At 35.1% G+C, this 15,138-nt stretch overlaps 1 protein-coding gene across 3 annotated transcripts in view; it reads left to right on the plus strand.

Moving 5' to 3' along the window:
* LOC134793353 (glutamate receptor-interacting protein 1) overlaps nt 1-9,443 on the plus strand; it is a 516,543-nt gene extending 507,100 nt beyond the window's left edge. For 2 of the 3 annotated variants that reach the window (XM_063764910.1, XM_063764909.1), the window contains 8 exons: nt 4,450-4,595; nt 4,984-5,338; nt 5,418-5,573; nt 5,661-5,789; nt 5,875-6,390; nt 6,769-6,968; nt 7,361-7,468; nt 8,852-9,443. In XM_063764910.1, coding sequence (XP_063620980.1) covers nt 4,450-4,595; nt 4,984-5,338; nt 5,418-5,573; nt 5,661-5,789; nt 5,875-6,390; nt 6,769-6,968; nt 7,361-7,468; nt 8,852-8,923 — 1,682 coding nt within the window. In that variant the 3' untranslated portion in view covers nt 8,924-9,443. Of the gene's footprint in view, nt 1-4,449; nt 4,596-4,983; nt 5,339-5,417; nt 5,574-5,660; nt 5,790-5,862; nt 6,391-6,768; nt 6,969-7,360; nt 7,469-8,851 lie in introns of all 3 variants that reach the window. The other variant, XM_063764907.1, reaches the window with a different exon arrangement.
* Nucleotides 9,444-15,138: the final 5,695 nt, after the last annotated feature.

The following is a 15,138-nucleotide window of genomic DNA, read 5'->3' on the forward strand; positions in this document are numbered from 1 at the left end:
ATTCCCGAAAGTCTCGCAACGCATTGAGGTTACAAGGGGCACGTGTCTTCCTCAGGAGTCTGAAAAAGACCACGGTGAGTGGCGGTCTAGCCACAGGCAGGCCGCTTCGCTTTCGCTCGCGCGCGTATACCTTACGGCTTACTGTATCGTCCGATATACACCTACTACCTACTCTGTCGTTTAAATCACGTGTAAATTTTTAATAAGGGCGAAAAAACTATTGACTTTGGAGTGTAGTTTTATTTAGTGGTACCTAATTGTAAAATATTTTATCTGGACTACAGTCCTCTAGCATATCCATCTGTCAACTTTACCTACTTCAAGTTCCGCCTCCAGGGGAGAGGGAGAGAAATTAGGATTAGAAATTAGCCGCTTACTGACACAGACCGAATTCCACGCGGGCGGAGCCGCGGGCACAGCTAGTTCTAATATATTCCAAATTTTATATTTAAGGAAAAAGGTACGCTTCCGGCAGGACTTGAACCGTAACTTTTTCCACTTTTTTCGAAAAGTTAAAGTTAAGTTTCATATAAAATTAGGAATATCGCTCGCAGACGTATCTGCATGCTTGTTTCAAAATTGGTTCTAATATATTGTTAGTTAGATTAGATGATTATAATAAATAAAATGCCGCTTTAGGTAGGGTAAGGCAGTCAACAATGAACCACCAAAAATCTATTTTTTTTTGTCAGAGTATATTTAATATTTATCTGACATACACTTTGCATGGATATTGTTGTTTATAATATATATTGATAGAGTACAAGATTTTGAACATCAAAATGGTAGGTAATTTCCTCGATTTATATACATTTAATCTGAAACGCTCCCTAAATGTCACAAAAACACTCCCCCGCCAGAAAACACTCAGTATTAGCGCTAAATATCATCAGTCTTGTTTCCGATCTGTCAATAACAGTGACATGTACATTTTCTTTCATTACTGAAAGAGGAAGTTATTTTCCAAATTAAATCGGACGTTTAATCTGATTTTGGTTGGTAAATATCCTTATTTAACGATTGAACGTAACATTATATTTAAACGGTAATAGATAATTATTTAAGAGCAAAAAAAGACGATTTCGTAAACAGATATAGTCTATAATTATTTTCCATTGTATTTTCACGGAAACTTACGAACGTGTATTGTTATTTCGTTCAGTTCAGTAGCATGACAAATTCGAACGTTTCCAAGAAAATACGATGGAAAACAATTTCTTACGCCGTACATCTGTAGAAATAAAGTTTTTTTTTTAGATTTAACTTCAGCGCAAATTGCCGAACAATTTTCAAATTATTGTAGTAGTGTATTTCTACCAGACTCTCCCATATTAAATGTTCATACTGCAAATCAACATTGGGACACATCCCATTACCTTGTTTCCATTGAGCACATTAATGAAGTGATGTAAGTACAGCTATAAAGCGACTGGCTCCCAAGAGCACACAAGGCCCAGACTCCATTCCACAGTATCTCGTGCGTGACTGCTGCGAAGCCATTGTTATTTATTTTTAATTTAGCCATTAAAACACACACTTATCCATCTGTCTGGAAAATATCAAAAGTTCTCCCAATTCTATCTAAATCGGATTTTAAAAACTATCGACCAATTGCTGTTCTTTCTGTGTTTGGTAAAGTATTTGAAAGTATTTTGTACCAAAAAATTTATCAACAATTAAGGGGATGGTTTACTGACTCCCAGCATGGTTTTATACATAACAGATCCCCGACTTCTAATCTCCTCAATATTGTAACGTACACAGCCCAACATTTGGATGACAGAAAACAAGTCGATGTAGTATACTTAGATTTTCAAAAAGCTTTTGACAGGATTGATTGTGATATTTTACTACAAAAAATGGCCAAGTCAGGTTTTTCTGAAATACTGTTAAAGTTCTTCGCCAACTATCTTTCAGATCGCAAACAATATGTCATGTACAACGCAGCCAAATCCGAAACATACTCCGTCTCCTCTGGCATAGGTCAAGGAAGCAGTCTCGGGCCGCTATTATTTTTAATAACTATAAATGATCTTCCTGATTACATTAAGCATTCGTTAATACTGATGTTTGCTGATGATGTCAAGCTCGCTTTGCCTATACATGATCAATCTGACATCATCAAGCTCCAAACAGATATTGATAGCGTTTACCAATAGGGTTTACGTAACAGTTTACATTTAAATACAAGCAAATGTGCAGTCATGGCCTACTCAAGGACGCCACACACCATGGATCGCTCTTATACATTGAATGGTGAAAACCTGCAAAGTGTCAAATGTAAGCGTGATCTCGGTACGTCTTTTGATTCAGAAATATCATTCAGTCAACATATCATTCAAATTTGCAAAAGATCGAGAAAAGCCCTTGGCTTTGTTGTGCGCCAGTCAAAATACTTTAGTAATTATCATGACATTACCTTATTATTTAATGCATTTGTACGTAGCCTACTAGAAACTAACTGTATTATATGGAACCCGCAAGAAAAAAAATACATTCTTCTTCTTGAAAAAATCCAAAAGTTATTTATTAGGTATCTCTACTGGAAAACACATGGGTACTATCCTTACTAGGGTGTTTCATTTTTCCGAATTTTCGATTTTCATCTGACTTTGCTCGAATTCTTGTTCTAACTGATAAGAAAATATTATACGTTAAAAAAAATTAAAATCGGTAAACATTTAGAGGTTGCACAACTTCAACAAAGATTTTTCAAATAACCAACGACTCTACATCGGAGGGTAGAAAATGGTTTAAGCGGCTACCATCAAAGCGGAGAGTAGTGTGATACTGAACCTTCTACATATAAATAAATTGTAAAATTAGTAGTAAACTTGGATTTTGGTTACTCGATAAATGTTCTAATTAAGATTTTCCAGTTTTTCCACCTGTTTCCAAAGGAAAAGTGCTTTTATCGTGTTTTAGACGCAAAATTCAGTTTTCTCATTCGATTTTAGTATTAGATCATTATATTTTGTCATTTTAGAACATAGTTCATTTTCACGCAATGTATGGGGTTCTCACTCTACCTTTTCAACTTGTGCAACCTCTAAACGTTATTCGATTCTTTTGAAAATTGAAATAGATAGTTTTTAGTGTGGGGAGACTCCATTGGTGAGCAAAGTCAGGAAAAATATTACAACTTTTTTTTCTCCATACAAAAGTGAATCACCCTAATCCCTACAGCCGTTTGTATTGGGAATGGTCTCATATCAAAGTCTTGAAGTACGTAGGCAGCTTGCAACAGTAAAATACTTTTTTAGACTAATACGTGGTTCAATATTTAATCCATTGCCACTAGAATGTGTTCATTTTAAGGTACCATCACTATTTGTTAGAACCACTCTCAGACCTCGCATTTCACCCCTATTCGTAATTCCCAAGACCAGCACAATGACACTAGTCACTAGTCCACTGTACGTCGCACTTAACCATATTAATAATATTATTTTACATAATCTCTCTTGACTTATTCTCACAAACAGAACCGAAATTCCTAGCCACGGCAGCCCGCTATCTAGAGTCAATATCTACGCCCACAACTATTAATATTAATTAGATAATTTTAGTGATAAGTCTATTATAATTAGTTTTAAGTAGGTACATATGTTTGTAACCCATAACTTGCATGTTTGGTTTAACTGTCAATATAAAGTTGGTTAAATAAATAAATAAATAAATAAGTTGTTTAGACGGCGAACGTTATTCAGATTTTCAAATTTAGTTATGGTTTTGATATTGATGCACTGCGAGTCGTGTTAAGGTCCTATAATAACAATAACAAATGAAGTTGCCAAGTTGAAATTCGACCTTCTAAGAAATATACCTCGCGTAGAATGATGGTCCCTAATGTCCCTATGAAAGTTCCTTCGAATCTCTTTTGGTTGACCTATAATAGAAAAATAATAGAAAAATTATGTTTTTACCGTATTTTTGTTACTTAAATTTAACATTCAAAACATTTCTAAATAAATGTAGGTATGTACTAAACTTCCAAAATTGTCTACATTAATTTTACGTGACGGCTGCTCCACATTAAAAATTAACTGTCATAATATGGACCATCATTCAACGCCAGAGGTATACTTAACACATTCATTGTTATACTTGATAACAAGGGTTTCTCGGTGTGAAGCGAAAATGCTTCGTAGTGATGTTGCTACATCTACAATTCTGCGAGTTTGAGCGCTGAGTTTTACAATGGCATTTAAGGCCATTGTAAAATGTTGTATCTTACTAGTACACACAATATTTGAAGAGACAGATAAAGTATCAATGATAGTTACAGTCGCTTTCGTAAAAACTAATGCCTGCGCCAATTCTTGGGATTAGTTGCCAAGCGGACCCCAGGCTCTCATGAGCCGTGGCAAAATGCAGCGACAACGCGAGGAAGATGATGATGATGATGAGTTACAGTCGGTTATGATTAAATATATATGATGTTTTCAGGGTGCAAACAGAAACTGTTAAGCAACGAAGAGCCAATGGTTATATCTGACATCAAACCGGGCTCTGTGGCGCACCGCAGTGGCGCCCTCGCGCCCGGAGACCAACTGTTGGCGATCAACGGACAGCCACTACACAACCTGTCTTTAGTAAGTATTCTTACTGCTAGAATGACATACTAGGAAACGAAGCTAGTAGCTTAGTTGGACAAAAGAAATCCTGATAACACCTTAGGTCGCACTGTGTATAGGAAACCTACTCATTCAGGTACTTAAATGGCAAATCACATCACCATCCCAGTCAACTAGTTACTGGAAGCTAGTTCAACAAATTTTCCTGACAATTCACAGTGGTAACGCTGCCAGTTTCATGGGGATGTTTGAGTCACCTGCGATCCGGGGTAGTCTTTGTAACTAGCTTTGTAATTTGTAATTGAGATTGGTAAAGCCATAGTATTTTAGTTTTCTTTTTTAGTCCATAGTTTTTTTTAAAAACTTGTTACTTTTTAATATATGTAAAATGTTAATCATATTTCAGGACACCGCATTCAACATTCTCCAAAATTCTCCAGACGATATAATTACCCTCAAAATAAGAAAACGTGACCTAACAGAAGATTGGTCTAATATTCATAAGCACAACGCAAAACTAGCTTTACAGAGCTTTAGTAACATAGAAATTAAAGCAGTCGTACACAGCGGTGATGATTCAGGACACCACACTGACAGTCCTAATAACAGTGCAAAAGAAAGTGAAAGAAGTCACGGCAGTAATGAAAATGCAGCGGTTTTTACTGTTGAGTTGATTAAGCAAGAGAATGGACCTCTTGGTTTAACTATTGCTGGAAGCGAAGATGTAACTCAGCCAATATTACTTAGCGGACTTGTTGAAGGTAAGAAAAATAATTAAAGGTTTAATAATAAATACTAAAATAAATTGAATTGTATTCAAATGTTTGTATCTGTTTCAAGGTGGTGTGGCAGAAAAATGTGGAAAACTAGCAATAGGTGACGAATTGTTAACAATAAATGGAGAGAGTGTTTTAAATAAGCCGCTTTCAGAAGCCATTAAATTATTACAACAGAGTGGCCAGAGAGTGCAATTACAGCTCTGTAGAAAAATTACCGGTAAGTTTTCTTTAACCAACAGGTTTTTGTAATTAAATTTAAATGGTCTGTTGTAATGTAGATAACTATTAATTTTGTTTTACTCAGGTTCGGTAGAGAGTGCGGAATCCAGTGCAAGGGATTCCAGCCATTCAACGTCAAGCCCTGGTCTATCCAACGACAGCGCTGTTGAATCCTGGGATCAAAACACGCCTGTCAGATCTAGCGCAAGTTGTGGTAAGATAATTATTTGTAAATAAAATAAAAATATGATATGATTATAATGGATTTTCTTAACACTGTAATACAGTTTATATTGTAGGTAACTCCGAAGTCATAGAATACGCTGTACCTGACAAAAATAGACTCGCCGACAAGCAACCTTATTCACCCACCGACGAAGATAAGTTGATTGCATCAAATTATAACTCCGTTGCACCATTCGGAGTAAATGATCTGCCTCTGCCTAATTATTCATTAAACAATTCTCTGAAGACCTTTCATTATGAAAACACTTGCATAATCCCAGAAAATACTTTGAAAAACAAACAAAATATAACTAGAGAGGATGATGTACAACAAATAGAAATACTTACTACAAACATGAAGGATTGTCAACTACATAATATGGAAAAGGCTTCTTGCAAATGTGATTACATACAAATGGCTCCATATGGCATTGTTTCACCTAAAAGTAGAAGACCTAATTGGGATAATGATTACTTAAATAATGGAATTTATACAGTAACTACACCACAAAAATCTCCTTTGAAACCAAATGTACCTGGTACGAGTTTTCAATTTTCTACGAGTCCTGTATATGAGAACGATGTACCAAGTAAGTTATTTTTTTTATATTTACATGTTGATTTGATTTTAAAGCTTACTTTAACACCTACATATAGAATATAATATGATTATAAGGAATAACAAGTCAATAATTGTTAATAATATCTCCGAGCTAATAAACATTTTTATAAAAATAAAACAAATTAGATAATGGAGAATACATGTAAGGACAAATATTGAGCAAACATTGGGGACGCATTAATGCATAATAAATCGTCGTTACGCTTGTAAATCCTGCTTGCCTCTTTCACCATAAAATAACCAAAATTTGCTTTTATTAAACTTTGATTGATGTGAATATAGTCTAATAATAAAAGTAATGTAGGGTGTGGGAATAGGTTGATTTTTATTTGTTTGTTCTAAACAGGTCTGTACAGCAGCGATACCCTCTCTCCCGCCAAAGGCTCCATACACCACGTCATTCTGTATAAAGACGCCATTTACGACGACTATGGGTTTTCCGTGTCCGATGGTTTGTACGAGAGGGGTGTTTACATCAATCGGATAAGGAAGGGAGGTCCGGCTGACATTGTCGGACTGCTGAGGCCTTTTGATAGGATTTTGCAGGTCAGTTAAGTTCAACCATAGTTCTTGTGAAACTTGTAATTCTAAAAGCATATTTTTTTTGTACACTGGAATAAATTATGCTGTGCACCTAGAAAGTTCCTTGTTTTACTATGATTACAATTAATTAGGACCAAATTGTCCAAGAAAATATTTGTAAGAGAAAATTATTGCCTTAAAAGACGATCTAAAGATCGTGCTTTTCAATTTTTAAAGACCCTGTTCTAAATAAATCAAGCGTTAATTATTTTGGTTGCTATCAAATATAGCGATAGCATTTAAATTTATTTCTTTCTCCGTTATTCCTTTTATTTTTTCCCTTGCTTATATTTTCTTTTCTTTTTCACTGTTTTCTAGTATTTTTCAATATATAACTGAAATTGTGATATTCCCAGGTAAATGGAACCAGGACGGTGGACTACGACTGTTGTCTCACAGTGCCACTGATCGCGGCGGCAGGCGACCGGCTTGAGATAGTTGTACAACGACTTGCTTCCTCACGAGTAAGTTTCATTTATTGTCAACTGCGGCGGTATCAAACAGGCCTATTCGGATTTCGAGATAATCACAAGATCTTGAGACGATTTAGAGATCAACTAGATCTACATTAGATATCGACTAGATGTGACTTGGATATCTAAGTCATAACTTGTCGAAATCGTTCAAGAGGACCTCCAGAATCGCGGAAACGTCAAATTTGACATACCTATCTATCTTACAAATATCTTTAAATTATCCGTATCGTAACTTGTTGAAGTCTAGAAGAAATCTAATTCATTTTCCGAATCGAGCCGATAGTCGAATTTTTATCACATCTCATGTCATGCGTCACTTTCGCACTTACATACTTCTTAGAACGTGACAGCCATGGTGACAAATGATAAATAATCGGCCCTAGCCTTCTGCAGCGGTATCATAGTCGCGTTTTTATCACCGGTCATGTCAGCGACTCATGCGTCACTTTCGCACTTACATACTTGTTAGACCGTGACAAAATGATAAAGAGCCGGCCATCTTAGCCATTCTGATCTTATTAGTATCAGTGATAATAGCAAACCAGTGAATACCAGTGATTGGGAACTATTTTGGTAGGAAACTCACCATTGTTTGCCTAAAAATTAGTTAGAAGGTGCCAAACATTGGTTATGTACATACATACAATAGGCCTGTTTTAGGGGAGATTGGTTACTATACTACCGTAAAACGGGGTGAGTAGGTTTCGCGGGGAGAGTTGGGTTATGAATGGGGATAGAAGGGTTGAGAGGGGGGTGAGAAGGGATTTTAAGGCTACTGCTACAAAAATAATGTATTCCAATTTAAAATGGAGCTATAGTAATACGCATAATAAAAAAAATCGATCCAACAATCTTCCAAGATCACCTTTGTATGAAAACCCCTCTCACCCCAAATACGAGGCACTACGGGGTGAGGTGGGTTTTCCTCTTTATCGTCAAAGTTATGAAATGGAACTACCCAAAATAAAATAAAAACTAAAATACAAACGTCCGGAACACTTATTATATACACCATTCAGTTTTCATATGTAAAAATAAAATGTTATCGAGGTTTGAATTTCAGTTTTGACTCTACTCACCCCATTTTACGGTACTTTAGAAGTTGGTTGACTGATTAATGATGATATGAAAATATTGAATGATTATTAATCATTCAATATTATTGTGCAAAATGTTTGGTTTTTGTTATCACAATTTCTTATTTTCTCTCTAAATTTACTGTTATGATGTACGTGCGGAAAGGCAAATCTCAACTCGTAATCTGCTTTCAATATCGCCACTTATTTAAAATTACTTTCCGCACTTGTATCTAAAATAACATAATCAGTATTGCGTCCAACTTTTTTTTAATAATTGATTGTATTGTTTCAGGATCTAAAACTCCAAAGGATGGATGGAAGTTCAAGTCCAAGTGACAGTAACATAGTGACTAAGACCATTTAGTGCATAACCCGGCTGTAGTGAACTTACACCAAAGGCCTTGACAAAGATAATTTTAAAGACAATCATAATACAGTGTTTAGTTATAATATAAGTAGTGTATATTAAAAAAAATAGAGCAAACTTATTAATATTGGTATACAAGAAAATAATAAATTGCAAGCAGAAGCGGATTTTTGTCACATGTCATGCCATGCGTCACTTTCGCACTTACGTTGTTAAAACGTGACAGGCATGGTGACAAATGATAAAGAGCCGATCATCTTAGCCCTACAGAATGAACTGTTTGAAGGCAAAAAACTAACGAATAGAAAAACATCAGGGTTTTAACTGATTATAAAATACTTAATGTAGTTAAAATTAAACGTATAGTTTTTAAGATTGTAGATAGATGGCGATGCAATCGCCACTTTGTCGAATTAGTGAAATATTAATAGATAGGAATGTGTGTTGGTATGTTGATGTGTAAAATTGTTTTTTAATCCCGTATGTGCCTACATCATTTTTTGTACGAGGGTCATGCAAAAAAAAACGATAATTAACACAGATCTTGCGAAACTTATCGGTTTCTGAATATTTTTTGTGTTTTCTTTTGGGTAACAATAACAGCATTTTATAAGATCATCTGAAATAACACTCAATCGGTACCTACTTTTAGGTGTCAAAGTGGTACATTTTGTTTCAACAATTAGTCAGGTTAAATGTCAGTTCTTGGAAAGCAGATGCAAGATATTGCCAAAATTGAGCGCATACAATTTAGGTCTCATTTGTTTTTAGGTATTAAATTAGATAGAAACTTTAGGCAGATTTTTTAACAGAAAAATAATTAATTTGATAATGTACTTAGAATAAGGTAAAGATCCTATTCAATGACCCTAAGTAAATTTAAAGATGATTAATATTTGAAGCCATGATATACTGTGCACTGACCACACGTATGAGGAATTAATTGGTCATTTGTATAGATATTTCTTTACAAAATGGCTCGATTTGATTGCTCTTGAGTGTAGGTCTTTTTGCTAACAATTGTTCATACGATACGGAGAAGACTTGAGATGGTATTAAAAATTAAAATATCAACCTTTAAGTTACTTAAGAAACAAAGTATTGTATTGTTGAATAACTGGAAAAAATATTTTACCTAGTAATAAACAAGATCTACAAACTGTTTTCGTTCAAACTATAATTTTAAAGCCTTAAATTTATACGTTCCAAACTGACACAAACAATTTCCAAAAACAACATATGGGCGAGATTTATCAAATCGAAATACCGGCAATATTTCCAAATGAAAGTCACCAAGGATTTTCTGCGTATTTTATTTCCGTTGGAGCGCTTCCAAAAATTACATGCTGATATGCAGAGCCATATTTTATATTAAGTTATTTTGAACAACATTGTTTTAAAGTAAATCGTATCGCAAATTAAATCTGAAAAGTTTTCAACGTTGTTAAAACAAAGGAAATTCTCATGTTTTCGGGTAAGGTAAGGTGGGGTAAAATTAACATAGTTTATTTTGCTCGGGGTAAGACAAACAGTAGGAGGATTCCATACAAGTGACCTTACCCCATCTTACCTTATGCTATTAAATTTTATTAAATTGATTTGTATATTTATTTTCAATGTAATATTGAGATAAAACATTTTTAAAATGCACACTCTTATAGGGCACAACCTCTTACGATTAAACTTGCAGTGTTTGTGCGCGTTGCGTTTAAAAAACTACCTACTTTATATATATGAGAGCGTAAGTGCTCTGGAGGGGTGTGAATTTTAAAAATGTTGTGTATTTTTATCATTGTACCAAAGAACTCAAAGATTATATTTGAAATTTATTTAAAATTAATTGGTTTTGCGAAGACGCTAACAACAGACAATTTATTTGAAAAAAATAATAAAAATAATAAATACCACAAATTGGCCTAAAGAAAAATCTAAAGGTTAGTTCAAATAGAGGAATTCCTTTTTATTTTTAGCCTCTTTTTTATCATACATACATTTTTGTCACTGTTGTTAGCGTCCTAAAATACTCACATAGATATTATAACTCAAAAACTTCTAATTGTTAATATAGAGGATGTAAATAAAATATAATTAAGTAGATTTAATGTTGTTGACATCAGACTGATAGTAGCTACTGTTATAGTTATAGCTAAATAGATAATACATTTAGTTTAAAATAACTCTTGACACTAAAACCAAAGCGGCGAGAACAAAATATATAAGAATGGTACTCGTGATTTGTCAGAGTGACAAGCGACATAACTGTCATGTCATAACTATAAATTTGCCATAATATGTCAGCTCCGTCACTGTCACTTGACTAATTGAACGATACGGCTATAGGTACAGCGTGGAAAAATTTATTGGATCCGGCAACGGACCTTAAATCGTTGAGATAGCTCAATTTATTACAGAAAACATGTTCTTATTCTACCAAATACTAACTAGGATAAAGGTTGAGACACGCTAGACCGGGCCGGAGCCTCCGGTGCTTCGTTTTCTATGGAAAGCACCACGTGATCTCTGATTAGAAAATGACATATCGGACGCCTCGGTCCGGGCCCAGCCCGGTCTAGCGTGAGTCATCCTTAACTGTATCTACATTTACTACGATTTTCGATAGACTTTATAGTCTGACATTACTATTATTTTTCGCATTTTTTTAATGCCACAAATACGAGTAGCATTAACATATTTTATCGATCTTATCTTATTTCTGACAAAGATCAAAAATCATTGGACAAAATACAAATACCCTATCCCAATAAGCAATCTGCAAAACTTATTATAGTTATGAATATAAAAGACTATTTCCTTTCAGAAAATTGAGCTATTCCAAAGGTTTAAGGTAGTTCCCAGGGAGTACCCTATAAATTCAATTTACATAATTTTCGAAGTGTTATGAACAGGAAAAACATTTGATGGGATTGCAGCTCTTTTGTTCTAGCCACCTTTGATGTTTGTACCTATTGTAGAACCCATACTTTTGATTAGACATGAGAATTTTTCTTTCGATGATAACTTTTTATAACGTCGACAAAGAATAGTAAAATTTGGGAGGGATAGTCCTTAACAGATTCCTAAGATTCTTACTAAATTTCATAAATTTTCATCAGGGAAATAAAAAGTTATCGTCGAAAAACAGAAAATTCTCATGTCCTACCAGGCTGCCACAAGTTTGACGTCGGTACACAGTGCGATAGTTCAAGGTATTTGGTGTGTCCGCATTGGAACGGTTTGAATGTAGATAATTAACAATTAAAATAGAATAAACGATGTATTCTGATTTGCATTCAGTTATTCATATGCTATGACGTCTTGTTTTACAATTACGTATGTCTGTTGATGTTTTGATTCACATAAACATCGTACTATGAAGTGTTTACTATAAACGTGACGTCATCAAATTGTTAAGCGATATTTGTGTCGATAAACACATCCTGCATCGAATTTGTACTGCAACGGTTCATGTTCTTTACTAGCTCCAGTTTTATACATATTTATAATATACATGGGTGCATGTGTGGTAACTCCATTTTCAAGTTAAGGTCATATGTGATTGAAAGTTAAAATGGCAGGCTTATTACAATTATTTACCTATCTATCATAACTAAACCAAAATTTCTAACGTTATATTTCTGAATATACAGTTCTGATGTAGTACATTCTACCCTATCACGTATCCACTACTCCATTCCATACTCCATTTTCAAGTTAAGGTCATATGTGATTGAAAGTTAAAATGGCAGGCTTATTACAATTATTTACCTATCTATCATAACTAAACCAAAATTTCTAACGTTATATTTCTGAATATACAGTTCTGATGTAGTACATTCTACCCTATCACGTATAACAACGATTGCAAAATCAGTTTTGGATTTTTATGCATGAGAACACGGCAAATAATATACGGCTGTTATACGCAGTAGGGCATTGTCTCTGTTTAAAGGTGACGTCGTTATTACGGCCGCTGTATCTGTCAATTTCCTTGGTAAAATGAGTGACGGAATTAACGTCATAATCGCGGCGGTAATGCAGTGGCGGACGTCACTCATTTCATCAAGGAATAGGGAGTATTACTGCAATGTTCTTCCGCCAGAGTGCAGCACAATTGCACCCAGTAAAACATAGAGTAACTTATACATACTAGGCCTTAAACAGTTTTTTGACAAATTTTCACTATGACATTGTTGCATCAAGGCGGTTTGTTTACAGGTGGCTGTTTCGTTATCTGCCTCTCTATCGATCGAATATTCAAGAGTGATAGAGAGACAGAAACCGAATTTTCTATTTTCGTGTTTCGCGGTAGGCCCTGTGAGTATTTTAGTGACGCCCTCTAAGCAGAGTTTTGCGTAATATTCCCTATTGACAACACGATGCCGCAACAGTTATTGCAGCGGCGGTCGACATTCGAACGTCAACTTTAGAAACTTCTGTGACTTATTTTGTATATTTGATAAAAAATACTTGGCGCCTATTCCACTTGTCTTAACTACATTGTGAAAACGAAATCTAAGACGGTGACGTTTTAATTTCTCTTGAGTGTGTAATAAGAAATTACTGTAATGCGGGTATGTAAACACACTCGTCGAGAGACCCCGAGATAAGACGAGAACGAGTGTGTATATGCTGCTCCTCATTTCGCTGCGCTTCTACGATTGGATCGGAGCGGGGCCGAGAGTCTCGGCGAGAGGGTCTCGACGAGTGTGTACAGCCGACGTAACGTTAATTTGCTAATATTTTATTAACATTTGAAAATTGTGTCTTGTAAATTGGAAAACGTAATGTGAGTTTGGTCTACATTGATTTATATTTTGCAATATATTTGCCAATTAATTTACTTACCAAAGTATTGATCGTGTTAATGCAATAGATACAATTTACACTGTTCTTTATTTTACTCACGATTTAAAAAAAACAGTGACAGACGTACAGACATCGAAGTATAGGTGTGCAAGTTGCGGAAAGTTTCCAAGAAGTTGAAAAGTTTCTGGACATTTCACAGGAAACAAAGGAAACTTTCATTTTGGAAATAAGAAATTTCGATTCCAATACAAATGACATCTTGCCGAAATATTTTCATGTGGAAATTTCGCAATTTTGGAAACTTTTCGACGGCACGTGACACAAGTGTTCCGTAAAAAAGTTTGTTACACGGTTTACTAATATTAAATTTAATGTGGGAATAGAAACTAGGGGAGACCGAGGTGAGTTGAAACAGAGGTAAGTTGAAACAACATACATCTATGACGTTTTGAGACATCTGACTGTTAGCGAGCTGGAAAAAACGATGTTTAGCCGCAACCCACCGTATGCGAGTTCCTTTATAGGTACATTTCCTTGATTCAAGAAGATTACGGTGAATAAACGTTGTTTCAACTTACCTCTGTTTCAACTCACCTCGGCCTCTCCTATGTAAGAGCCTTCTTATGGATAATTGCGTCAACCCAGCGGAGTTGTCAAAAGAATTTGAAGCTTCGTTACAATAATCTCATAAGGCAAAGTGGGGTAAGTTCGGCCCCCAAGAACATGTAACAAGATATATTATGTTTTGCGGCGGTGGAAGTTTTAACGATGTATACAGTGATTTTAGTTTTAAAATATACTTTGCGATCTTCGAAACTGCACCTTATCCGATGTTACCTCAATGCATCAATACTGAAGAATGGTCAGTAGGAAACGAATCTTACTTTCAAACAAAACGAGTAAGGTCAATATGGTTAATTCCGTCATAGGGACTATTCCGTCTACTAGCGTTTTTCTCGAACAACGAACAAAATTGATAATATTATTGACAAAGCAGCAACTGCTTTTAGTTTCAGCTATCCAAAGCCAAAGTTGTTGTAATTGTAAATCATAGGAAATATACGATCGTGGATAGAATAGTCCCCATGACGGAATTAGCCACATTGATCTTATAAATAATTTTGAATTGTGGCACTTTTGCATTTAGCCGCCATTGCTGCCTACCTCAAACAATCTCCGAGAAAATAGAAATAAATTGCGCGCATGTTTTGTAGATAGCCATACTGCTTAACTCAGGCGGTTACTAAGGTATTTGCGATGCTAATTTCTAGCAAAAGGCAGCTCAGTTTGAAACTAAATGTTAATTACTGAACTACACTCACTATGATAAGTAGATCGTCTGAGTTAAGTGGAACCAGGGGTCCCAATCTTTTTTACCTACCTCCTTGTCGGAAAATTAGAAAATC

Source organism: Cydia splendana, chromosome 9 (genome assembly GCF_910591565.1).
Source record: "Cydia splendana chromosome 9, ilCydSple1.2, whole genome shotgun sequence".
In the NCBI taxonomy this organism is placed as follows: Eukaryota; Metazoa; Arthropoda; class Insecta; order Lepidoptera; family Tortricidae; genus Cydia; species Cydia splendana.